At 44.4% G+C, this 25,763-nt stretch overlaps 1 protein-coding gene across 2 annotated transcripts in view; it reads right to left on the minus strand.

Moving 5' to 3' along the window:
• CLIC5 (chloride intracellular channel 5) overlaps positions 1–25,763 on the minus strand; it is a 156,472-nt gene that overhangs the window by 32,195 nt on the left and 98,514 nt on the right. For both annotated transcript variants that reach the window (XM_019734725.2, XM_019734726.2), the window contains exons 2-4: positions 15,466–15,575; positions 11,473–11,598; positions 5,332–5,438 (exon numbers count right to left, since the gene is read on the minus strand). In XM_019734725.2, coding sequence (XP_019590284.2) covers positions 5,332–5,438; positions 11,473–11,598; positions 15,466–15,575 — 343 coding nt within the window. The remainder of the gene's footprint in view (positions 1–5,331; positions 5,439–11,472; positions 11,599–15,465; positions 15,576–25,763) is intronic.

Here is a 25,763-nt window from a genome sequence, read left to right on the forward strand (position 1 = left end):
GGGCAGAGGCAGGATGCAGAGTGAGAACAGAGCTGATTCCGGTTAGACAGGCACGTAACCAGATGTGCCGAAGGTGGGACGGACAAAGCTTGCACCCTCCCCACAATCCTTCTGCTTCAGAACGCTATAGGCCGTCAGTACCAAACAAATGACATAACTTTTACCTGCTAGATTGAAAAAGGAATGCAAGGGCTGGAGCAGGGACTCCTATAACCAAATCTAAATACAGTGCCGCTCTCTCCAGTCTCAAAGGCATCATCCCTTCAGGACCACGGTTGAACCCTCCAGGTCAGTTCCTATTCCCTATGGTCTCCCCCTGCACCTCCCCTTCCTAGGGAGAGGGGCTTGTGTTTCCTTAGGCAGCCTGGGCTCTCGCAGGTGGTGTAGGATCTGAGTGAGAGGCTGAGGTGGGCGGGCGGAACAGTCAGAGGACACGACAGAAAATGCCTCCCGCGGCCTTCTGTGCCGTGTTTTATACAGCAGATCACTCCTTCCTTCCTTCCTTCCTGCCTGCCTTCTTTCTTTCCTTCCTTCCCCTTCCTTCCTTCCTTCCTTCCTTCCTTCCTTCCTTCCTTCCTTCCTTCCTTCCTTCCTTCCTCCCCTCCTTTTTTAAAGCTTTGCTTCCTCACCTTTATGATCCTATCCATCCTACCCAACCCCCTGCCTTCCTCCTCACTGGCTATTGAATATTACAATTTTAGAAGTTTTTTTTTCCTTCCTTAAAATGTGTATACCTTGTTTTGGCACCCCCAGTATATCCTCAAACTACACTTTTATCCCAGAACTCTCTGCTGAGGTATAACTGTGTGCCCCTACATAACAGCTCAGAGCAACAGCTGACATTTGAACACAGCGGTGGGCACTGCTCCCAGCATACTTATTAGATGTGTACAGTTATTACCCCATTTCACAGACGGAGAAATGGAGGCACACAGAGTTGATATAACTGGCCTAGTGTCACAAGGCCAACAAGAGGTTAATTTGAGGTCTGGACCTAGTAGTCGGCTTCAGGGTCTGTGAGTTCAATCACCACACAACTGCCTGCCTCTGCCACGAATACTCAGCATGTCCACAAACAAAGTCCTGTTTTTCTGCCACACCAGAGGGAGTGGTGGGGGAATCTCAAGTGACAGGAAAGGGAGACCATGTAGCATCTTACTAAATGTGGAGTCTCGAGACTTTGCCAAGAAAAAAAATCCATGCTATGTTTAAATGAAGCGAAAAACAAGTTTGAACAGGAAGCATGAGGGGTGTAGGGGTGGAATCCAGTCATGGAAGACCAAGGGGACCCAGCTCTGGCAGTTACAGAAGATGGAGGCAGTGCAGTGACAGACAATAGAACAGCCATTACCTCGGTTTCAAATGCAGCAATACTGAGGTCTAACAGCCAGGGCCAGGCCGCTGACTCTCTCTGATACATCCGAGAGGAGGAAAATGCACCAATAAAGTGGGAAACAAAGTGAAACAAGCAGAAAAGAGATTAAATGGGTGGGAGACTTGAAAGTGCTGGTTGAGGGGGCGAGTAAGAGCAGTTCCTGATGCCAATATTTGTGTTTGTCTCATTTGTACAACAGTAACAATGATTGAAGTGAGCATTTAACGAGCCTTTGTTATACCATGTGTCAGGCGCTGTGCTAAAGGATTTACAAGCATTGACTTATAAAATGAATGAATTTGCATTACAAACCTTGAGTAGGCTATGAATTGCCTTAAGTGTCAGGGGAAGAAATTGAAGGTATTATGAAGTATATTTTACAGATACTGAAACAGAGGCTCGGAGAGAATTAAGTCTCTCGGGCAAAGTTGTACAGCTAGAAGTGGCAGGTCTGGAATCCAGCCAGGCCTGTTTATATGCTTTACTGCCACAATCAGTTCATCGCAGACAATGGCCTTGTGTCATTTGTCTTGACATCTCTAGAAAGAACCTAACATAGTGCCTAGCACACAAGAAATGCCCCAATTTAAACATTAGCTCACACTTGTAGCCACCTCCACACAATCTGTGTTTGTTGAATGAATAAAAAAATGACTGAATGGACACACTAACGGACAACACTCTTGTGTGGTAGGTGTGGACGGTTCCCCGGGATAGGGTCTGGGTGTGGGGGGCTGAGGACTTTTGAGGTTTTTGTGGAACGGCAGGGAGATTTTAAATGGTGGTTCCTGCATCCACCATGGGAGTGGAGAGACAAAGCACCTGCAGAACCACGGTGCTGGGTTTTTCATGCTCTGATGTTGAGAGGGCAGGAAAAGCCCATGACGATGGCCAGTGTATGTATGGGGTGGGGGACATTAGGTGGTGAGATGGTGGAAAGGGAGGGAGGACTCTGCTCAAGAGAAAAAAACAAAAACAAAAAACTGAAAACACAAAAGGGATGATAATCTGAGGAAAGGGCATTGGAGAAATAGATGCAAAGCTAAAGATCCAAAGGGAAAAATGGGAGAGTCATGCAGGAAGTAATGCCAAAGGAAGTCTGGGTTCGAATGCGTTGCCTTTGCAGAGACCTGTGAGAAGCTGCCCCCAACCCCCCACTAAAGAGCTCCAACAGAGCACAGAGGCTGTGGATTGTCTCAAGGGGAAGTGGGGAAGTGGCTGACTGGGGTGGGGCCATGGCGGTGCTCTGTGAAGGCTGCCATAGCCTTGGCCTCTAGTTGCTGAATCTAAGAGCATTTGGACCCTGTTGACCATAACTGGGGGGGGGGGGATGGGGTTGGGGGAAAGAAAAGGGAAGGGGAAGGGAGGGAAGTGGGCGAGCTAGAGGTAGAACGAAGGAAGAACGCGTGTTGTCTTGTTAAAAGGCAGGAGAGGAGAAGCTTCAAGGTCTGTGATCGGAGGATAGGTTCGGGGAAAGGAGAAACGTGGGAGCTTTGAAATGTGCAAATGAGTTAGGACGAGAAGGAGTCACAAGAGCAAAACTCATCATGGAGAAAAACAGGGTGAAACAGAAGAAGCGGAAACAATGAAAGTTGGAGCACGCTGAGTTTATAAGAAATCGATACGCAACATTCAGTGGAAACTGTAGCTTCGGTTTTGGGGATAGGAGAACTGTTAAGTATGGATAATATGTAAATACCATTTATAACTTGAAAAATCTGGAAGGCTCAGATGAGATAAACTTTCTGAGGGTGCTTTGACAAATACGAAGGAAGATATTTGTGGCTGAGAGGAAAGGACACTGGATATGGAATCTGAAAATCAGAGTTGAGAGCCAGCTCTACGGGGACTGGGGGGAGGTGAGGACATGTCCCCAGTCCTCTCATTTGCTTCCGAGTCCCCAGCCAGGAAAGTGGCAGTAATGGCCCTTTCACTTGCTGGCTATGAGGGGCTGCCACAACAAAGTACCACAAACTGGGTGGCTGAAAACAACGGAAATCCATTCTCTCACAGTTTTAGAGTCCAGAAATGCAAAATCAAAGTGTCAGCAGGCCCACGTTCCCTCCCCGGTCTCTAGAGGAGAAGCCTATCTGGCCTCTTTCAGCTTCTGGAAGCCCCGAGGGGTCCTTAGTTGCATCCCTCCAATCTCTGTGCTGTTGTCACAAGCCGTCTCCCCTATGTCTGTGTCGTCTCCTCTTCTTATAAGGACACTGGTCATTGGATTTAGAGACCACAGTAAATCCAGGGTGATTTCATCTCGAGACCCTTAACTAATGACATCTGCAAAGACCCTATTTTCAACTAAGGCCACGTTCTGAGGTCCTGGATGGACATGGATTTGTGATGGACCCTACTCAACCCACCACAGGATCCAAATGCAATGAAGCAAGGTCACTGGATAGTTTAACAATATTTTCCTCATCCTCTTCTTCTGGTCCCTAAGAGGCCACTTTCCTTCTAGTGCCTCCGCACACAACTGTGATGGCTGCCAGGATAAAATCCAGTCTCCCAGGCTGGCACTGCAGGCTTTGGTCACCGCTGCTGGTCTCTGTCGCTGGCCTTTTCCCACTCTCCTCACAGCATCTACCCTATGTTTCCAGCCAGCTGACTCCCCTTTAGTCTTTATGACCTGGCTGAAACTCATTCAGGAAACTTTCTCAAAGGCCCTGAAGGTGACCTCTTCCTGCTCTGGACAACTTCAGCAGAAACTATTTGACCCTTTCTCATGGCAGTTAATCAGGTCTTCAGACTCCCTTTGATTAAGCCATCATTTATCTCTCGTTTGATATTTTGTGCGTGTGAATTTAAACCTTTTTTCCTGCATCAGCCAGGACTCGAAGAATGGGAATGTCATTTTCTGGGTCTTTTTCTAGAATCTAGTTCTGTGCCTGGCACAATCCAGGTCCTCAGTAACTGTTACTAAATTATTTACTTCCCACTCCACCGACTCTGTGCCTGCAAAATTTCTTCTCTTTCACTTCATGCATGCCTGCCTTTCCTGATCAGCTTGGGCTGAAGAGACGCCTTTCTCTTCCAGAATCCTGGAACATCTAGCATATACCATCTTATTTTGGCCCATTGTATGTTTATCTGTGGGTCATTCATTCATTCATTCATTCATTCATTCATTCACAAAGATTCATTAGGTGCTAAGCTGTTTGGCTTTGTGCTGGGCTCCAGGCTCCCTGTACGGCTGTCTCATTCTCCCACTTAGAGGGCAAGCAAACTTTCTTGTCCTTCTTCCTTTTTTTCACTAGGGCCTAACAGCTCTTCAAGTGTTGTACACGCTCAGTGTGGTGGTTCCACTCAAATCTCTGTAGCTAATTCTTAGAGGACGATGCCAAATGTGGGACTAAAAGTGCTATGAGCTTAAACGAGGCACTTAAAGCCCTCTGAGAAGATGCCACAAGAGAACCAAGACCTGAGCTCTGTAGCCAAAGCCAGGCAGAGGAAGAACCAGGCTTTGAGAAGTGGCTTCCCCAGCACCCTCTGTACTTGTAGTAGGGAGAACACAGAGGTTCGGGTTCCACCCTCAGCATTCATCACCTTGGTGACTGCACTGTCCTACCATGACCTCTGGATGACCCCCTGAGAAGTCTGTCAGGGACCAGGAGGAAGCTGGAATGTATTGTTCCAATCAGGAGTTCCTGAGAACATGGGCAGGGTTGAGAACTGGGGACAAATGAACTGTAGTACACACAGCTGGGACCCTCTTGTGCAGGGCAGTATGTTGTGCACTGAAGCAGGCTCAGAACACACACCGCATCCCACCCTCCAATTCAGCGAGAAGGCCTGTTGTCCTTTGCTCCTGCACAGCCAAAATGGAGCCAAGGGGGATGTGGGTGGGCGAATAACAAGCCGCATTGCTTCCAGGTGTTTCTCTGCCCTCAGTACCTGGCATGCCCTGGACAGGGGACAGCACTTCTGGGGGCTCTTGGTGGCAGGGAGTCACTCACCAGCATTGTTTTGCTGCTTCGTATTTTTGATGTAGGCGGAGAACTTGGAGAAGATATCAATGCCGGCTGTGTTAGATTCCCGGTGTTTCGCAGCCAGTCTGGGGTACCTGGAATGGACAACGCGGTGTGAGAGCTGCAAGAACTTGGGGTTTCTTTAAAGGAGAGCCTATTCCCATCACGACAAGCAGCTCTCCTGTTTCAAGCTGGATCTACACATCTTTTGGGGTTTTTACACCCCGTCTTATAGAGAAGGAGGTGAGCTCTCAGCCCTTGTTCACTGATAGAGGAAAACAGAAGCCAGTGAGGTGAGGAGAGCTACCTGGGGGACCCAGTCTGTGGACAGGGAACCAGGACACAATTCAGAGGGCCCAGGATGTGTCCCCTTCCTGGGACCACCAACAGTGATGATCCAACGAAAAGACCCTAACCAAAATTCTGAACAGGCTTGCCTCTGGATCACGTGACATTTCCCCAACCCATATTAAAATAACTACCCGCTGCCAGGTCTGTGCTTGTATCCTGGCTGCATGGAGCTAATTCGTGGAGCAAAGAGATACTAGGCACTGAGCTCAGAACCATTTCTCGAAAGGAAGGGTAGCCATGGTCCTTTTCTGAAAGACACTTTGCACACTCCTCATTTGTGTGCAGACCCAGCCCCACTCCCTTGCACATTCTTTCATTCTGAAGCCAGCACAATAGAAAAAGGAGAGCTGGGGTTAGAACAGCTTAGCACTCAGATGATAGTCCTTGACCCTGAATGAGGTAAATTTGCTTGTGTGGGAATCCATGGTTTTGACCCCATGAGCTCCCTCCAAATGAGCATTTCTAATTTAAAAAAAAATATTATTTCATAAACAGTGTATGGGTGTGGTCAGGCAGGGGTGGGAGGAGATGGAGAACCCCTGCTTGGTTACCATTACTATCAATTATGTGGACCTTTGTGATCTCAGGGTGAATGGCTGTCAACTGTGAGCTGTTTGGTTGCTTTATGCTTAAAAAGCAAAATGCTTTTTTTCTTATGTAATGTTTTAAATAATTTGAACCAAAAAGCCTTTAACACTTATTTGTTGTGCTTTCATTTTTTTTGCTCCTCAACTGGCCCATTAGCTAGGACTCTCCACTCTTGGGCCACGTCAGGTGGCTGTTTAATTTCAGATTGCCATCGGACGAGGCCTCAGAAGGTTACTGGGTCCAGCCCTCTGCGATCAGGCAGGTACGGTAGACATTATCGCCCTCGTTTTACAGGGAAAGCAACTGCGGACCAGAGAAGTTAAAGGACTACTTAAGAGCCCATGGATAATAAATAGTGGGGGGACCACGAGAACCCCTTTTCCTGCCACTGGAGCCGTGTTCTTCCCACCCCATCACACCACGTCTCCGAGAGCAGCAACGGCTGACTGGTATTGAATGCTTACCATTCAGTAGGGTGTTCCAGGCACTCTTCTAACCCCTCTGTACTCATCATTTATTCCTCCCAATTCTGTTGGTCGACTGTTATTAGCCTCATTTTCCACACGAGAAAATGAGGCATAGGGAAGTTAAGCGGTTTGTCTAAAGTCACATGACTAGGGAGCAGCGCCAGAATTCCAACAGGCAGTTTCACTTTGAAGCTCCGCTCTTAAGTTTCACGTTGTGTGGCCTCTCGCCGACTCTGTTGTTTTACCCTCAAAGCTCCCAAACCCTTGCTGGAGATTGGCTGAGCACCATGGATAAACTCTCTCCATCCAGCAGCAGGGGGGATGTCCCGCACAGCTTCTGCACACATGTCGTCCTGAGTGTACTAGGAATTATCAAATTCACCTGCTCTGACTGGGGACACAAAGCAGGGTTGCCTGCAAGATGCTGGGTCATCTTCCAAGAGCTGGGAATTTAGGATCACCCTTCCCTGTTTTGGCCTTCTCACAAAGAATCTGGCATGCTCGTAGAACGGATTGCCTTAAATTATTATTAATATATAAAGCAAGTGTTCTTTATTTTTGTTTGAGAAGGCAGCAATGTAAAGAGAAAAGGGCCCAGAAAACGCATTTTTATTTGGCTTTGTCGGTTTTTTGTTTCTTTGTTTGTTTTTGTTTTGCTTTATGCCATCTTTTGAACAGACTTCCAGTAATCTGACCATTTCTTCATGGTCACCGTGGGCCAAACATGAGGAGGTGGTACCAAATCCAAGACGGATGACGAAGGGCTGACTGTTTGGGAAACCATGGTGGTACCCTCCTGTTTTCTAAGCACTTTACTGTGTAGCATAATGTCCCATTTGAAGTTCGTCCTTGTGGGAAGCAGGTCTTCAAATATTAATTTCAAAGGTTTTGGTAACTGGATTTGGGAAGGTTACTGTACAGGACGTTAAGTGCATTTATTTTAGGTCCATATTTACACTATATTTTAAATATGCAATACGTGGGCTACAGAGTACATTCTCTTTCTCCAAAAGGCTAACAAATAGAATTTCAGTCATAGAAATAATCTTTGAAGTAACACTGTGATGTGGTCTGGTGACGGTCAAGGAAATGATGAATTTCTGTAACTCAGAGGTTATCAATCTAGGGCCTTGGGCCAAATTCAGCCTGACATCTGTTTATGTACTTCCCAGGAGCTAAGAACAGTTTTTATACTTTTAAATGATTGGAACAAAATCTAAAGAGGGACATTACCTTGCGATGTGTGAAAATAACATGAAATTTAAATTTCAGCATTCATAAATAAAATGTTATTGGAACACAGCCATGTCCATTCATTTACATATTATCTATGGTTGCTTTCACTCTACAAAAGTGGAGTTGTGACAGAGACTCCACGGCCCACAAAGACAAACATACTATCCGACTCTTTAAAGAAAAGTTTGCCAAACTCTGCTGTAACTAATGAAAATTTCTCTCCACTCTGTTTTTAAGATATTATTTCAAATGCATTCATCTTAGACATGCACCAAACCTTTATTTTGGGAAGTAAAACAGTTGCCCTCTCATCAAAGAAAATTTTTAAATATATAGTATCAAAATATACATATATCATATGTGATATGTATCATATATCATATATAAAATCATGTATATCATATGTCATATATATAAAATCACATATATACACATATACACACACATATATACACATGTATACATATGTGTGTGTGTATATATATATATATATATGATTGCATGTGGAAGTGCTCTGATTGGCTTAGAGTCCCAATTGACTTCTCATTGACAATCCATAGACCACCACGTTACTGAACAAAAGACCCCATGCCATTAAATAAACATGCAGTAAGTGCCTGCCAGGGGTACACCCTTTCCCTGGCGTTGGGTATACACTGGAGGAAAAAGATACACCTCCTGTCCTCATAGAGTGTTCTTGCTGATTCTGGGAACTCTCCTGGCAGCTTCCTTTTTCTAATGAGCTGAAAAGTGGAAGGACTTCCCCCTTGTCCTTCCTCCACTATCCCTGCTTCCTTATCTCACCAAACCCTCACTCAAGAAGCGGTTTTGTGCTTCTGACTCTTCTGATCCTCGACTGTGTGTTGCCTTGTCCTGTCTCTGCTATGTACAAAATGATCCTTGGAAGCGGATGGGGTCTCGTTTATTCAATAAAAGAAACCCATTGGGATCTGTGGTTTTAAGACCTAAGCTCACCCATTGTCCTTATGATTGCAATGGGGAGCAGGTACAAAAGAGGCACTGATCTCTGTTTCTAACTCTTCAAGCTGCCATTGAACGAGCTTACTCTATGTCAGGCACTAGGCCAAGTAGTATTATCTTCTACAATCGTCCCTTGAGATCAACATCATGGTCATCATTTTATAGATGTGAGAATTAAAGGTTAGAGAGGTTTTAAGTAACTTACCTGGAGCAGAGACCATTCACGCTCACCAAATATCCATGCGATTCTCTGCATTTCCCAGTTTCTGCCTCTCAGTCAGGTTGGGGTCATTGACTGCTAGTTGACTGACTAAATGACATGCCACATGAGTAAACTGTATCAGTTCACCCACTCCTCACTGAATTTTTATCACAGCATTTATTCACTAGGATTATTTTAAATAACACACAGTTCTGGAAAAGTACTTTGAAAAACTTGCGGAATTGCAGAGCTTCTGCTGAAAGGCAGCTTAGAAACCATGCAGTATCCCGCCTCATGTTAGAGATGAGGAAATGAGGAGTGTCTGAGCGGGAGACAGGCTTCCCCAAGATCATAAACAAACACTGAAGAAAGGTGGCCAGAATTAGGTATTCTGACTCTGAGTTCTGAATCCTATTAACTCTGGCCATTCCACGGAGATGAAAGGTAAGGGCCAGCATGTCTCAACACTAATCCAAATGCTCCCTTGCTGAGCATTAACTGGGTCAGTCTAAGGGAAGGGATGGAAGTTAGTCTCATTTAGAGACTACTTGAGACTTCCTGGATTCCTCATTTTGACACCAAATGCTTTGTGGGACCAAATGTGATTTTTAAAGAAAATTGTTGGAGTGTTTGTATGTGGTTTTTTCCTTTAAAAAATAAAGCTAAGGGGAAAAAAGGCTCCCACAATTTCTTGGCTCTCTGGCAGCTTTTACAAACAGTGGTGTGATGAGAAACACATGGCTGACCAGCACTTGGTGAACAGTGATGGGGGTTTTGCTGCCCCCTAGAGAACAAGAAGGTCAGGCTGTGCTCCTCCAGGGACCTCAAGACTCAGGCCACCCAACCTTTCATTCTGAGTCAGTAGGAAGCCAGCAGACGCTGGTGGCTTGTTATGGAAAGAAGAGTGGGTCTCCCTTTGTGGTACTGAGGAACTGGCTTGGTGATATTTACCGGGAGGTAACTGTGGCACCTGCCCCAGTCCGATCCATATGAAGGCATCGAAGAGACATGGCTGGGGGCTCTGGAATGGTGGGTGGTCTCATCACTAGGGCCCCCATTTGAAAGGCCTTCTGAATTTGTGCATTTTAACAGTTCCAAGGTTCTGTTACCTGGGTGTGGTGGATTGTTGGGCCACTGACGTGGCAGGAGTGCACTTAGTAAAACTTCCCACACACAACTGTAGTCCAGAAAAGGACCCAGACTAGAGGAAGCAGAGCTCAAGGCAGGTAACGCGGGCACACGGGGAGGCAAGAAGGGAGCATCTAACACTTCTCACCTCTGAGTCATAGACACTTTAGAATATGATGAAACCATCACTGCCTTAGGCTCCAGTCTGTCCTCCTATTTCACCATCACTGCCTCAGCTCTCCTGTCTGTCTTGCCCGGACCTTTTGGCTCTTTCTAATTGATTCTCTACCTCCAGCTCTTCCATCCTCTGCCTTCCTCATCTTCCCCCAACCCCCGAAGTAAGCCTGAAAACTGACTCTCCAGCACCTTTGCTTAGAACTTTCCTATAACTACCCTCCAGGATCAAGTCTGTTCCTGTCTTACTCTGCATGTGACGTTATTTCTCTACTTTTTAAAACAACTTTTGTGATTGTTTAATCCACGATTTCAATAATATAGTACAGTGCACAAGTCTAGTTTCCAGCTACTTTTAGAACTCATCTGCCTCTCTGGACTCCTAGTCTCCATCAGGAGCAGCTTATTTATCTGACATGAAACTATATCCCGCTGGTCTGTCCCCTCCCTGTGCTCATTTTTAGAAGAGGAGTTGTTTTCAGTCAGGTTCTTCATGTTTAATTATGAGCTCAGATCAGGCCTGGTCAGATTCACGACTTTTATTCACACCTTGGTGTGGTTTTAAGTCACGTGGTTCTCTTTCTCCTGGCTTATTTTTGTTTCATCAGCCTTACAGCTCTTGTTATGAAATGAGGGCACCTTTGGCCTCACTTGAGTGTCTTCCAGGCCAAGTGAAGTACAGAGAGGACTTCTTCAGGGGCAAGGAGAGGTGACGACCTTCCCAATGCTCCTAAAGTCAGTCCGCTTAGGAGGGAGTGATCTGCTGCCTGTGACAGGAATACCTGCTCTTGGAGTTAGACTTAGGGATGCAGTTTGGAGATTGTCAGCCCTTTGGGGATAGGGAGGGACGTCCCAGACTCTCTCTTTGAAAAGAGGGTCTTACGCTCTGAAGCAACAAGGCTCCTTTGCAGAGCTGCCTCCTCAAAGTTAACACTGTGCTTTTTCAGTTCCAACATGGGCCCCTCCCTGACGTGTTATCTCTGGAAATAAGCAGCTCATTACTTTTGAGGGGTCAACGTCTCCTCCAGGAACTCCTCGATCTTGTTGACATCCGTCTTCACCTCCCCGTTGAAGGTCAGGAAGGGCGGGTGGGTGCCAGGGGCTAGGTTGTGTAGGTCTGCTGGCTTCCTGTAAAGAGAGCAAGATTCAGATGGTAGCTTACACCAGGGCACTTCACATTCAGGTGAACCTGGGACTTACTGTAAATTAGACTCCCAAGCTGTCCAACGTGCCTGTCAGCAAAACCAGACTTACAGTGTGGTGTGTAGGGGAGGGGAGGTTGGAGGAGGTTCTGAAGGGATGTGGTGAGACACAGGATGTCCTTCTAGGGGAAGCCCGCAAGAGAGGAGCAACTCAAGAAGAAAGAGTTAAGTACCATTAAAAAAAAAGGAGAGTAATGACAGGGGACGAAATTCGTGCCAACTTTTCAATACCGAGAATAGAGATTGGACTTTGCTTTCAAAAGTTCCTTCACCCATTAGCTGAACAAAAATGCACTACACAGAGTTCCAAACTCTGCCTATTATTGAATTCCATCACGGTACTTGTACACTAAGGGATATATTCTGTGTTGTTAATCGTAGGTACAGCAGGAAGGAAAGAGACCTTGTGTTTGACATGGGACCTGCTCATGCTCCCGCTAGCAGGTCAGAATGCACGAGTAAAGATGGAGCCAAGTGAGGGGAAGAAGGGTGGGCAGGTTGAGGGAAACAGGGAGGGAGAGGGTCACACTGAGAAAAGAGTGAGGAAGAGGAGGAATAATGGTGGAGACTTATGAGCAGGGCTGGGCCATCAGATTCACCCCAAATGCTCTCTCTCTCTCTCTCTCTCTCTCTCTCTCAGAATGCAACACTTCTGGTGGGAGTCAGGAGAGGCAAACACTCGATGGAGGAGCTGAAAAAAAGCAAACCACAGGAGGAGTCTGTAATGAAACAAATTCCTGGAGTAATCCGTGTGGGAGGGGAAGAGAAGAATTTCAATTACGGTGGTACACCCGTGTCATTCCCTCCAACACACACAATGTCCAGCAGCATTCTGGGGCACTTGGAACTCCTTAGACAATTGAGACTGAAAGTATTTTAAAAATCTAATTGACTTAGTCCCTTTTGTTTACTTTGTGTGTGTCCCTCCTTTCAGACAGTGAAAGAACATTCTTTTACCTTTTCCCATTTCTTAGAGCTGACACAAGGCAGCAATGCTTGAGAGGGGAAATCTATACTGATTTTATTTTTCAGCAATTACCTCTCGGTGGCTTAAAGAGACAGAAATGATTATTTTTTTCTGTGGTCTGAGAGAACAGACGCCCCTGGAGTCTGGCCCCCTTAGGAAGTACTGCCCACGGCTGCCGAAGCTTCACTGGACGCTGCCGGGGGAGGCTGGTCCGTCGTGGCCCTCCCTCTTTGTTGATCCTCTTCAGCAATTATGGTTGAAACAATGTACTTAGCATTTAACTATATATCCCCAAGTCGAATTTATGGATAATTTCATGTGTATCAGTCCTCCTTCCCTGACCGATTGCTAGCTCCTTGAGGGCAGGAATGATGCTGAGAATAGCCAACATGGATGGCACTCCAGCTGTGAGCCAGGCCCAGTACTGCATGCAAATGCCTTGCACGGCCTGCTCGCTAACCCCTCACGATAACCCTACCAACAAGGTACTACATTGTACAGAGGAGGAAACTGAGGCTCAGAAAAGTGAAGTAACATGTTCAAGGTCACTCAGCCTATAAATGGCGGTGCCGGGATAAGAAATCAGTTTTCTCAGAAACTGTTAAAGTTCATCGTAAACAAATATTCTTTAACTCTTTAATATATATTTTTCTCTTCTTCAGGAAGAACGTTTCCTCATTTATAAAACTGAAGTAGTGATACTTGGCTGTGCTACCACACGAGGTGTTTGGCAGGATGGGATGTGATAACAGGTAGTGACAGAGCAGTGTAAGCATCAGAGGAATGCTGGGCTGGCTCCCTCTCCTAGTCTGAGCTCCAGCAACATGCAAGTCCACATATTGACCCAAAGACCTCCCCTTCTCCATTGAAGGAAACTACTCTTTCAAACGGTACGCAAGTTGCCTGCTCTTGTTGTCACAGACAATAATTTCAGAGCAGATGCATGTTCGTGTATTTGACAGATATTAGCTGAGGGCCTGAAGGAACCAGCTGCTAGGGCAGATACAAGGAAACTTAAAACATGACCCGGGCCTCTCCCTGAGGGACTTAAGGTCTCATTCAAAAGACAAAACAAACTTCATAACTGATGCGTTCTGAAGAGCATGGAATTTGAACCAAGAAAACCGGGTGTTTTAGAAGCAGCCCCTCCAATTCTAGATGGGCATCTTGGGCGAGTCATTTAAATGTGTCCATCTCAGTTTCCTTGCATAAAATGAAAATGTGAGACCTCCCTCATGAGGTCATATGTTATGCAATTTTTTTTTAATGGGAAAGCACTCACCAGTCATAAAGTGTTGGGACTATAGACACCATAACTTTGTAAAATATTAAATGATGACATCAGGCAACATGGACAAGAGGCGCTGGGTGAGTTTGGAGCGATAGATGCATCTGAGAGTGGAGGGGTGGGAGGGGGCAGCTTCCCAGGGGAGGGGGCTGAAGGTGGATGGGGCAGTGGGGCAATCTGTCCATTCATGAAGCTGGGGACGGCCTCTGTGAGACAGAGGGAACATCCTAGCCACAGGCTGGAGGCTGGAGGGAACAATGGCAGCGGAAGGCAGTCCAACCTGACAGAGGCCGATTAGTCACAGACAAGTGTTGGGAGAGAAGGTTGGGAAGAACTGAGGAAAGGACAAAGGAGGGCTGCAGATGAAGTTATTCCACAGGCAACGAGAAGGGTCCGAAGGTGTTCTGAGCAGGGGGAGCTACATACTTAAAGGATCATTTTAGGAAGAATGACCTTATGACAATATAAAGGATGGATGACAGAGGGAGGGAGAGAGGGAAGGAGGGAGGGAGGGAGAGCGAGCCTGGAAGGACCTGGAAGGATGAAGTCCAGTTGGAAAAACAAACAATCCAGCCGACAGCAGTGAGACCTGAACCAGGCGTGGGCTGTGAGACTGGACAAGAGAATTTGGAGGTAAGAGACAGCGCAGCGGGAAAATGCCCTGGACTGGTGACTGACTGACAGCATCGGTGGCAAAAGAAGGCAGCTGGAAATGTTTCAGAGCTTAGAAATGGAAGAACAAAGGAACTCCGGAGGGGAGCCCAACTCAAAGGAAAAATGACAGATACAGTTTTTGACATACAGATTTTAAAGTGATAATAGAATATGCAAGTGGCAATATCTAGAAGATGGAAGGATTCTTGGTATAAGATAATTTACATAAAGGTTAATTGGGAGAACATGCTAAGCTCACCAGGGAAGGAGACACACAGGCAGGGAGTAAGTTCCCAGCTATTCCACATGTAAAGCATAGGCGGTAGGAAGGATTCAAAAACCAAGACTGAAAGGAGTATGGCTCCTGATAGTGAACAATGCCTGGTATTTTTAACAAGCATTAAAATTGCACTTTAAAAAAGGAACACTAATACCTCTCCCTCCTGCCTGTAATGCAGAGCTCTCACACTAAGGAATTGTAAACATAGGAACAGAGCAGGGGAAATGGTCATATCCCAAATCCCTGGAAACTCAGACTCTTGCCCCTGAAGTCCTACAAGGGTCTCCCAGGACAGGGGCTCTAAAACTACTGCAATGGCGAACTCCTGGATTTTAAAAGGTCCATGCCCATTTCTGTGACAGACACTCTCAACACCACATCCAATGTCCATTCCCTTTTTCATTGCTATTGAACCTTCTTTATCTGGGCAGCGAAGTGTTCAGCCCCAAGTGAGTTACTGGGTTTTGCAGCCTTTCTTGTACGTCGGGGTCTGCCAATGAGGTATGAGGGGAGGCTGCTGGGAGCCATGGGAAGGCTTTCACCCTCCCCCACGGAAGGGTCTCTGTGCCCGCAGCTAAACATACATTCATACAATGTCCTTTACCTTTTCAGATCCACAGTGGTGACATTGAACACGACTCCTTTCAGCCAGAGGATCATAAAGAGACGCTGGGAGAAGGGACAGTTGCCAATGCTTTCCCCATCGATTCCAGCCTAGAAGGAAGAGAGCCAGAGTCCTGAGTTTGCACGTGCATACTAGCAGGAAGGAACATAGGATTATAACACCCACACAATGGTCTGAAGCGAACGACTAAAACCATGTCCCAGCCTAACTTCAAAGGACAGTTGCCCTATACTAATCACCCTTGTCTTCCTACCGTCTGTCAGGGCAGTGCCTGGCACAAGGTAAGGGCTCAATAAATAGAGGCTGCACTGAATTTGAGTTTCCAGCATGGAGATGATGTACAGTCACAACTTTCAGAAACCATAGAACCCTAGCATCTCAGGGTAAAAAGGGACCTTCAATATCACCAATGATATTGGACCAACTGCTATACCCCCAAGTAATTATCTAGTCTGTGCTTGAATATCTCCATTAATCAATAATTTATAGCTTCCAAAGCAGTCCATTCTGAGGACAGTTCTAACCATCAGAAATGCTTTTCTTTGGTTAGACCTAACCCAAATAGGGTCCTCTGGAGTTTACCCTCTTCCACCCTTCAGTCCTTGCTCTGGAAGGATGCCATGAGTACAAATACCACAGACTTGGACCCTATGTCCCTATAGCTCATAGTCAGCAGCCTCAAGACGAATCAATACCCCACTGAGTTCTGCCTAGTAGTTGGCATTCAGTGTCGATAAACCAGTCATTTTAAATGATCCTTTTATAGAACTAATACATATTGACTATCAATTTATGTGCAAGGCACTGGAGAAAATTGCACAGGGGATAAAAAACTGCATTTACTCAAGGAGTTTCTATCCTTCTGTGGGGTGGGCACCCATAAATAACAATAACCGATAGCATTGCCAAGGACTTGCCTACTTCTGCTCATTACATTTCCCCTTCTCAGTACCCTCCTCAGAACGGCATGTTTTAGGTGTTTTTTTTTTGTTTTGTTTTGTTTTTAACATCCAAAAGACAAGTCTGTCTTTACTTCTGAGTGGATGGCAGAGACATAAATTTTATAAGAATTCATTTTCAGCAAACACACCAACACAGAGAAAGGTTGGGGAAGTGATTTCTGTATTATTTATTTCTACTTGAATGGTTTATTGTCCCCCGATATGGTACTTACAAGGAGAAATCACCCGCTCACTCTAGTTTGCTGTTGGCTCCCCTAGAAACCATGAACCCATCTGGTGGCCTGGGCACCCAGCTCCACTGACAGGGAGGCTTTGGGAGGGGAGGCCCCCTTGCTTACTCACAAAGCTGCAAACAATCCAACCAACATACTGGAATGGGGGCTTACTAAGATTTTTTTTTTGGGGGGGAAAGAAACGGAGGGGAAAAAAATGTATTCCCAAAGCTCAACACATTATTTCCCCCTTGAGGTTTGTTTCGCTGTGGCCTTTAAACAGAGAGGGAGTGATGCCTTCTTTCATACATGAGAGGCTAATTGTGTGCTTATTTCTGTCTTGCAAATCACTCCCAGTAGAGGCTCAGGTTTATAATGGAAAACTGGAGCCTTTGACAGTGTTGGTTGTAGGTAATCGCTATGAAATTACAGTTATTTTACCTCTCTCTTAACTCCACCAAGAGCCGCATCCCTATTCAGTTCTCACTTTTCCTCAGGGCTGGAAACAGACCCACCCCTGAGTAGCTGAGACGCCGTGGGCTCCTTTATAGAAAATCTGAAAGGTGGGAGGGCACAATGTGGGTGCCGCACCTGCCCACAGAGCTAAAGTTACCGAGAAAGCCACACTCAGACAGGCAACTATTAATTTAATAATAGCTTGGAGCTAACTTGAGTTTATGATGTCAGTTCCCCCAATACTCACTCAACAGGTACCTGGTTCTTGGTCCTTTAAGACTTCGTGACAAAAGAACGTTTTCCCCAGAGTCGGTTATAATGTAAGTGACAAGCAGAGAATTAAAGAACAAAAGCCATATTCACAGATGGTGATCTGTTTTCCCTCTGGTGGTAGTGGTGGTAGCGGGGTGATAAAGAAATTGAAGGGGGAACTAGTAAAATATTGGAATTCTTATTAGCTGGACAAGCAATGCATATAATCACAGTATGAATAATAATAATTAATGTCTATATTGCCAGGCATTGTTCTAGGGACTTTGTGTATATTATTAACTCACTCATTCCTATGAGAAATGGGATAGTATCACCCTTTTACAAATGTGGAAACTGAGGGGATATAACTGGACTAAGGGTCCCAGGATTGAACCCAGGGGATCGGGCTTCAGATCCAGAGCTACGACCTACCAGAGTCTAACCTGAGGACCCAGACAAGTAATATGTCCATTCAAGGTCACAGAGCTGGGAGGTGATGGTGCTACAAGTGTATGCATACATCCTACCTTTCAGTCCATGTGAATACAGCCATGAGAGGGGTGTGGAAGGTGGTGGCTTTCCTGGCTCCCCACACTTCCATTATTGTCGTGAATTATGATTCCAGGCCCAGTAAGCAAGAATTGCCAAAGCACCGATAGAAATAATACATGAGAATCTTGTCACTTCCCTTAATTGTCTTTGCAGCGGTCTTTCAGCTTCCTCTTTTTTTCCTTTCCTTTTATTGCGGTTAGATCATTTAACATGGGCTCTACCCTCTGAACAAATGTTTAAGTGTAGAGTACGTTTTTTGTTGACTAGAGGTACAGTGTGGTAGAGCAGATCTCCAGAGCTTATATATCTTGCCCTAAGTTTCTAATTGAAACTGTATGTCCATTGATTAGTAACTTCCTATTCCCCCCTCCCCCACCCCAGCAGCCACCATTCCACTCTTTGAGTCTATGACCTCGATTCTCTTAGGAACTTCATATAAATGGAATCATGCAGCAGTTGTCTTTCTGTAACTGACTTATTTCACTTGGCTAATGTCCTCGAGGTTCATCCATGTTTCATATATTTCAGAATTCCCCCCCCCTTTTTTTTTTAAGGTTCAGTGGTATTCTACTGTGTGTATAGACCTCATTTTCTTTATCCATTCATCCATCAGTGGGCATTTAGGCTGTTTCCACATCTTGGCTATTGTGCATAGTGCTGCAGGGCACGTGGGAGTGCTGACATCTATTCAAGATCCTGATTTCAATTGTTTTGGATAAATACCCAGAAGTGAGACTGATGGACCGTTTTCCACAGTGGCTCCACCAATTTGTATTCCCACCAACAGCAGGCAGGGCTCCAATTCCTATACTTCCTCAACAATGCTTGCTGTCATTCGCTTTTTTGATAATGACAGTCCTGACAGGTGTGAGGTGATTTTTCATTATGGTTTTGATTTGCATTTCTCTGATAATTAGTGATGCTGAGCATTTTGTCATATACCTGTTGGACATTTGTGTCATCTTTGGAGAAATGTCTGTTCAAGTCCTTAGCCCATTTTTAACTGGGTTATTAGTTTTTTTACTATTGAGTTGCTCAGCTTCTTCTTTTCCTCCTTCACAATTCACCAATCCTGTGGGCTGGATAAACCATTTGTTCAACTTATGGGTTATATGTAATAAGCCTGTGACAACCCCTTGAAACATCAACCAAGAAGAAGTAGGAGGGGATCAATTTGACCCCAGGCACTGAAAAGTGTGAAGGAAAATCCAAATGAACGTTGGTCCAAAGAGGCTCTGAGTAATGGGGGCTGCAGACAGCCAAAAAAGTGGTATACGAGGTTGAATAATGTACCCTTCAACTTCATGCCCACCTAGAATCTGTGTGTGGGACCTTATTTGGAAATAGGGTCTTTGCAGAGAAAATCAAGTTAAAATGAAGTTGCATTGAATTAGGGTGGGCCCTACATATGACGGGTGTCCTTAAAAGAAGGCAGAAATTTGGACACAGACAACAAGGGAGAAAGTCACATGAAGACAGAGGCAGTGATTGGAGTGATACATCTACAAACCAAGGAACACAAGATTGCTGGCAAATAGCAGAAGCTAGAGGAGATTTTGGAGAGAGTATGGCCCTGCTGACACTTTAATTTCAAATTTCCAGCCTCCATAACTGGGATAAGACACCCAGTTTATGGTGATTTGTTATGGCAGCCCTAGGAAACTAATGCAAGCAGGGAAGTGTCAAAAGGAGAATGACGTACAGCTAATAGCAAAGTTCCCAAGTTCACAGCTCTGCTTTGCCATGGCACAGTGGGCATGCTCACAATTGCCAGCCAGCTACTACCCTCAAGTGCTTCCTATTCCCTGTATATAGTACATGTACTTACTATAAGTTACACTATGTCATACTATATTATGTACTATGTTATACTGTACCATACACTGTAAGTTAAAATCAAACAAAATAGTATACAGTGTATAATGTTATATGTGATAATAATAATAGCGTAATGTAATTAGATAGGTCATATGATTATATATTATATGTTATATGCTGGGTAAGTCATAGGCTATAAGATACTGTGTTTCACGTAGCCTCTCCCTCTACATAATGAGCTTGTCTACCCCCAAAACATGGGCCATGTTTTATTTACTTTGCCTTCAGCTGCAACAAGCACAGCGCCTGAAATTTAGTTGACACCCAGTGCCTGTTGAGGGGAAGGTGATATCATTCCCTTGTTGTGGCTTGAGTATCTCCGCATTCTGATGTTGGCACTCTGAAGAGTGTCCTGAGGAAAAGGCAGGAGCTCATGGTACGAGACCCGTCTCTGCCTCTAATTCGCGTGTGACTTTGAGTAAGTCAGTCACCTCCCTCTCGTGGCCTCAATCACTGCACTTATAACTTCCTGCAATTCTGTGAATTCAAGTGGCTAATGGAGATTTACTTAGATACCCGTTCTCAAACATTTCCATCTCAGATTCCTTATATGCCTTTAAAGATTGTTGAGAATCCTAAAGAGCTTTTGTGTATGTGGGTTATACTCATAGCTATCGATATTTACTATATTACAAATTAAAGCTGAAAATAATTTAAATCTTTACTTATTTAAATATTATTATAATAATAAACACATTACATGTTAACATAAATGACATATTTTAATATAATGGAAATATATATATATATATATATATATATATATATATATATATTTATTTTTTTAAGGGAAATTTAGTGATTTAGTGAGTAAGTGGGTTAAAGCAGATGAAGAAATTCTGGCCTTACACAGAGACACAGCTGGCAAAGGGAGGAGTAATTTAATATCCTTTTCAAATAATTGTGGGTATTTTTCTTTAATACCACACCAAATCTCAACATGTTTCTTAAAGGTTACTGGATAGGTAGAATTTGAAACTCTATCAATGAAGTTCTTCAGGTCCATGAAAACCCGTTCATCTATCACGCACTTTGAATGGGCCTTTTTTTTTGCCCCTGAATGATTTTGTAGCATCACAAATTTGTCATTGGAAAATAGTGTTTCACTGAGGTATGCAGAGCTTCCAAATGCGGATCCATTTCATTGGGCAGCATCAAAGTATCTCATTCAGTAAAATCACCACCACGCTCAGCAGAAAAGTTTAAGTGAAAAGAGAAGCTGCCACGCTCACGGTGGCAGATACGTGTTTTCCAAGATTCTCACTTTCTCTTAAAGCTTGTATTTTATCGTGGGCAATAAATCAGTTGTTATCCTTGAAATGACAACCTCATTTCACTGATCTTGCAGGGAATATCTGTCAGATACCAAGTCTGAAAACCCATAGTTTCGTCTGCCAGTTTCTTTTTCAAGTAAAACCGTGTCAGTGTCTGTGAAGGAAGAGGCGGGCTCAGCTCACAACTCAAGCACACATGTGCTTTTCCTTAAACAACTACTGTACTTCGGGATTTAGCGAAAGAGCTTTATGTGCATTTCCTATTTCATCAGCCAGAATGTTTAAGAGACTCGAGAGTTGAGATTTAATTGCATTATATACTTTTCACTGCTCCATTAGGGACATTTATAAATGACACTGGCTCTTCCTTTTCTGCCCGTGCGTGACTTCCAGTACCTTTATACCACTGCCTTGATTTGTGCTAAAACACCAGTAGGTTTACCCATGAAGTGTCAATCCCAGAGAGAAATGATATTACCTTGAAAATAGTTGTGACCTCCCAGAACCCTTGAAAGGGTCTCAGAGACCCCAGGAGTCCATAAGAGCATTTAGGAACTGTTGATTTAAGAGTCCCCTGAACAGACCAGGTACCCCAGACAAGGAGGGGAAGCTGATAATTATCCAAGAGTCACTTGATGGCACTAAGGTCCAGAGAGGGAAGAATTATTTAGAGAAGATCCCAGAAGGAATAGTAGGACACAGACTGATGACATTTAAGCTTGACAGAAGTTGTGTCACTTATCATTGTATTATCTCTCTATTGTAAATGCACTGTGAGAATAGGAGACAATTTGTTTCCGCGTTTCTAAGTGAGCGTGAAGGTAGCTTCCTCAGGAAAGAGCACTGAAGGTTCCCTGCAGGAGGCAGACGCACTCCTGTCTCTGGCGTGGGCTCGGGGTTGGCAGTGTGTGATGACACCCAGGAGAGACGGCCCCAGCGACAGGCCCAGCATGTGAGCCTCTAGCACCTTGCAGTCGTGGCCTGGCAAACCCTTTCCACAGCCCTCTTATCACAAAAGTCAAAGACCCCTATAGCCCGCATACAGCCTGCCTATGGCCAGGGTGTCCACACAGATCGGTCATTTACTCTGCAGGCCCCGTGTGGCCTGAAGACCTCCTGTTCCCACTGACATCAGATCCCACCACACGCCGATGCCACCTGCCTGATCACCGACTCCCCACCAGAACTCTGGGGTGTGTGGTCTTTTGCTTGCCCAGCAACTCCAGACCAGCTCTAGCCTTGCCAAACCAGTGCACATCTATGCTTCCTGCTGGGCTGAACATACCTTCTCCAGTGAGATTATAATGTCTTCCCAGTTTGTCCTTGGCTATTCTCCTTCTGCTCTAGGATATCATATAGAGTCTCCTTATATGTTATGGTTACTCTTTTCTCATAGTTAACCCTTCTGTTTGTTCAATGTCTCCTGCTTAAATTGCTGTGAGGTTTCTCTCTCCTGGTTGGGCCCAAATTACCCAGGTGTCTGATATTTCAAAAGGCAAGATTTTGAGGCTCTTTGATTCCTTTAAAAATCTGATAAGGGTAAGTCCTGAATAAGGTACTGGGAGGAAGAAGCCTCAGTTTTCTCCAGGCAGTTAATTGAGTCACAATTTATGTCACATTTCCACTTTTTGGGGCTTTAGCCCATGAACCCTAGCCCAGAGACTCAAGGGATTAAACAATGTATTCAAGTTTACAGGTAAAAATTCTACAACACTGGGGCTGGAACTGACCTCAGGGATGATATGGTCTAGCTCTTTCTTTTTTACTGGTAAGGAAATAGGCCCAGAAAGGTTAGATGACTTCTCCACAGTTACACAGCCCGGTCCCATGGCAGAATCAGGGATATCATTCCTGAGTCCTAGTTTTCTGCTATGCTACAGGAAAGAGTACCAAAGTGACAAAAGCCACAGGAAGAGAAATTTCCTTGGATTGAAAAATGACTTATCCATATAGCACTAAATTGACTCATATCACATGGAACAGAAATAATTTTTCTTTATAATAATAATTTTCCTTTATAATAACAATGCTGATTTCTTATTAATGTATGTCAGAGAGTACTCCTTATTATGATTTTTAAAATACTAAATGGTCTGTCCTTCCAATAATTTGATTGGTACGCCTTGCATTAGCGGGGATGTCACTTGGTGGTTGGTGGTCCACTTGAAAAGAGGGAGTTACACACTTGAAGAAACAACATTCTTTTTCTCAGCAGCCACAAAAGGCTTAAAGCACTGGGGTCACTCAGGGATTTTTTATTCAGTAAGCAGCAGGTAACAGGTATACATTTGAGGCTTCAGAGATTCTCAGCAGTTACCTAAATTTGACTATAAAGGCTAACTCAGCTCTATGCAGACAGCTGCACGTGCAATGTAATCTGAAAAACTCAAGGTGTATCAGTCAGGATTCTCCAGAGAAATAGCGCCAACAGGGTGCGTGTGTGTATTAGGGTGTGTGTGTGTGTGTGTGTGTATGTGTGTATGTTCTATTTCTTTCTATCTATCTGGTTATCTATCTATCATCTATCTATCTATCTATCTATCTATCTATCTATCTATCTATCTATCTAATCTATTGAGAGATTTAGTTTGAGGCACTGGCTCACAGGATTGTGGAGGCTTGGTGAGTACACAACCTAATGGGGTTGGTTACCATTTTAGAGACTCAGGGAACAGTTGCAGTTTGAGTCCAAGGCTGTCTGCTGGCAGAATTTTCTTTTCCTCAATTTGTTCTAATAAGGCCTTAAACTGAATGGATGAGCCCCTGTAGGGTAGATGTTGAGGAAAATTTGCCTTCGTTGGTTGATGTGAGCTTTTGTCTATTAGCTTTTATCTGCTCCTGCATGTGAGGTGATTTCTATGCTGTGATCAGGGGTTAAGTAAATTCCCTCTTTGGTCTCCTTCTCCTGAGCAGGGAGATGTGAGCTGAGGTTACTTTCTGGGTCTCATTCTCCTGAGCAGGGGAGATACGGGAGGAGGTTGCTTGTCTGTCTTTGTTTTGAGGTGATGGTTAGCTTATTTAAAGAAATTCTTAATCAGGGGTTGAGAGAATTCCCTCTTTGTTCTGTCTGTTTCGCCCACATCAGCAGGTGAAGTGAAGACGTAGCTACGTTATATCAGGACAACGTGACAGACACATTGCCAGGCTTTGGAAGACCTTGGGCTGATGGTCCCAAGCAAGAACAGTAGATATTATTTATCTGGATAAATTGGCCCTTCAGCCAGATGGACAGCACTCATATCAGTAACTGCGGACCCTCCTGGAACTGGCCATTCCCGGAGGGGGAGGCAGGAACAAAAAATTTGGCTCTAAGGCACATCTGAGAAAATATATAAGATAGTCCTCAGTTGACAGTGTAATTATTATTATTTCATCATTTGGTCATTTGTCATTGGTGATTTTTCATCATTCTCACATTTTTGAGGACTTCCAGCAACATATAGCTTACAATACCAGGGGATGTCCTGACTTCCAGCCGCGAACCTGGTGAGGGCTGGCTGGTTCCCGGCCTCTCCAGTGTTGTTCCCCACGGTTAGCCTTCTTGAGGACTTGTTAGCATCTAGAAAACTTGTATGCAGCTTGCAGTTTACAGCATCAGAAGACGTCCTAACTTCTAACAACAACAACAACAACAACAGCAACATTCTTCAGATTAACACCTTGAAAACTTATATGCAGCTTGCAGCTTATAGCATCAGAAGACGCCCTGACTTCTAACAACAACAACGGCAACAGCAGCAGCAGCATTCTTGGGAACTAGCAAGCAGCGGTGTGGGAGACGCCTGAGTGTCTCTCAGCTACAGACCTGGCAAGGTTTTGATTTATGATTTTTCCAGTGTTGTTCTCCCCAGTTTGGTGAGCTTTTGACATTTGCTGTAGTAGTTACTATCCTATAGAGCTTATTACTGCTGTTGGATACTCCTTACTGATGTTATTTGTGTATTTAGCCAAGTGATTTTTGATCAACAGCAAACATATGTTGGGATCTCGTAAACTTATAAGTGTGTGTACTCCTTTGACGTGACATTGTTATCAATGTGTATAGTTTAGTCTTAACCACCTTTACTTTCTGTCATTAGCATATTCTATTAATTGTCTTTGTCTTTTGCTATTACATATTGCTAAATAAATTTATGAATTAATTAGCCCCATTCTAGCGTGTGTTCCCCCCCTTTTCTTTCCCCCACTCATCATTACAGTCCGATACACGTTATGGAGGGCAATCTGTTTTATTAAAAATCCACTAATTTAAATGTTACTCTCATTTAACAAAACACCTGCATGGAAACATCTAGAATAATGTTTGACAAAGTATCTGGACACTGTGGCCCAGCCAAATTGACACATAAAATTAAACATCACACCAGGTGAATTTAAAAATATGATCTGAAAAAAAATTTATCTATCTATCTATCTATCTATCTATCTATCTATCTATCTATCTCCTGAGACAGGTAACCCATCAATCCAGTATCTGTCATCAACACTTTAGCTTGCCAGATGGTGTTATAAACAACAAAATATAGTTATGTAAATATCCCCTCCCAAAGCAATTGTAGGCTCCATATCGTTTAAGTGTCTGACTAAGAGAGCAGGGTCCAGTGGTGCCTTTGACCCTGAGTCACTGACCTTGTCTGGTGGTGGCTTTGGGCCCAAGGCCACCTACAACTTTATATGTTGTGTAATATTGC

Source organism: Rhinolophus sinicus, linkage group LG05, assembly GCF_036562045.2.
Source record: "Rhinolophus sinicus isolate RSC01 linkage group LG05, ASM3656204v1, whole genome shotgun sequence".
In the NCBI taxonomy this organism is placed as follows: Eukaryota; Metazoa; Chordata; class Mammalia; order Chiroptera; family Rhinolophidae; genus Rhinolophus; species Rhinolophus sinicus.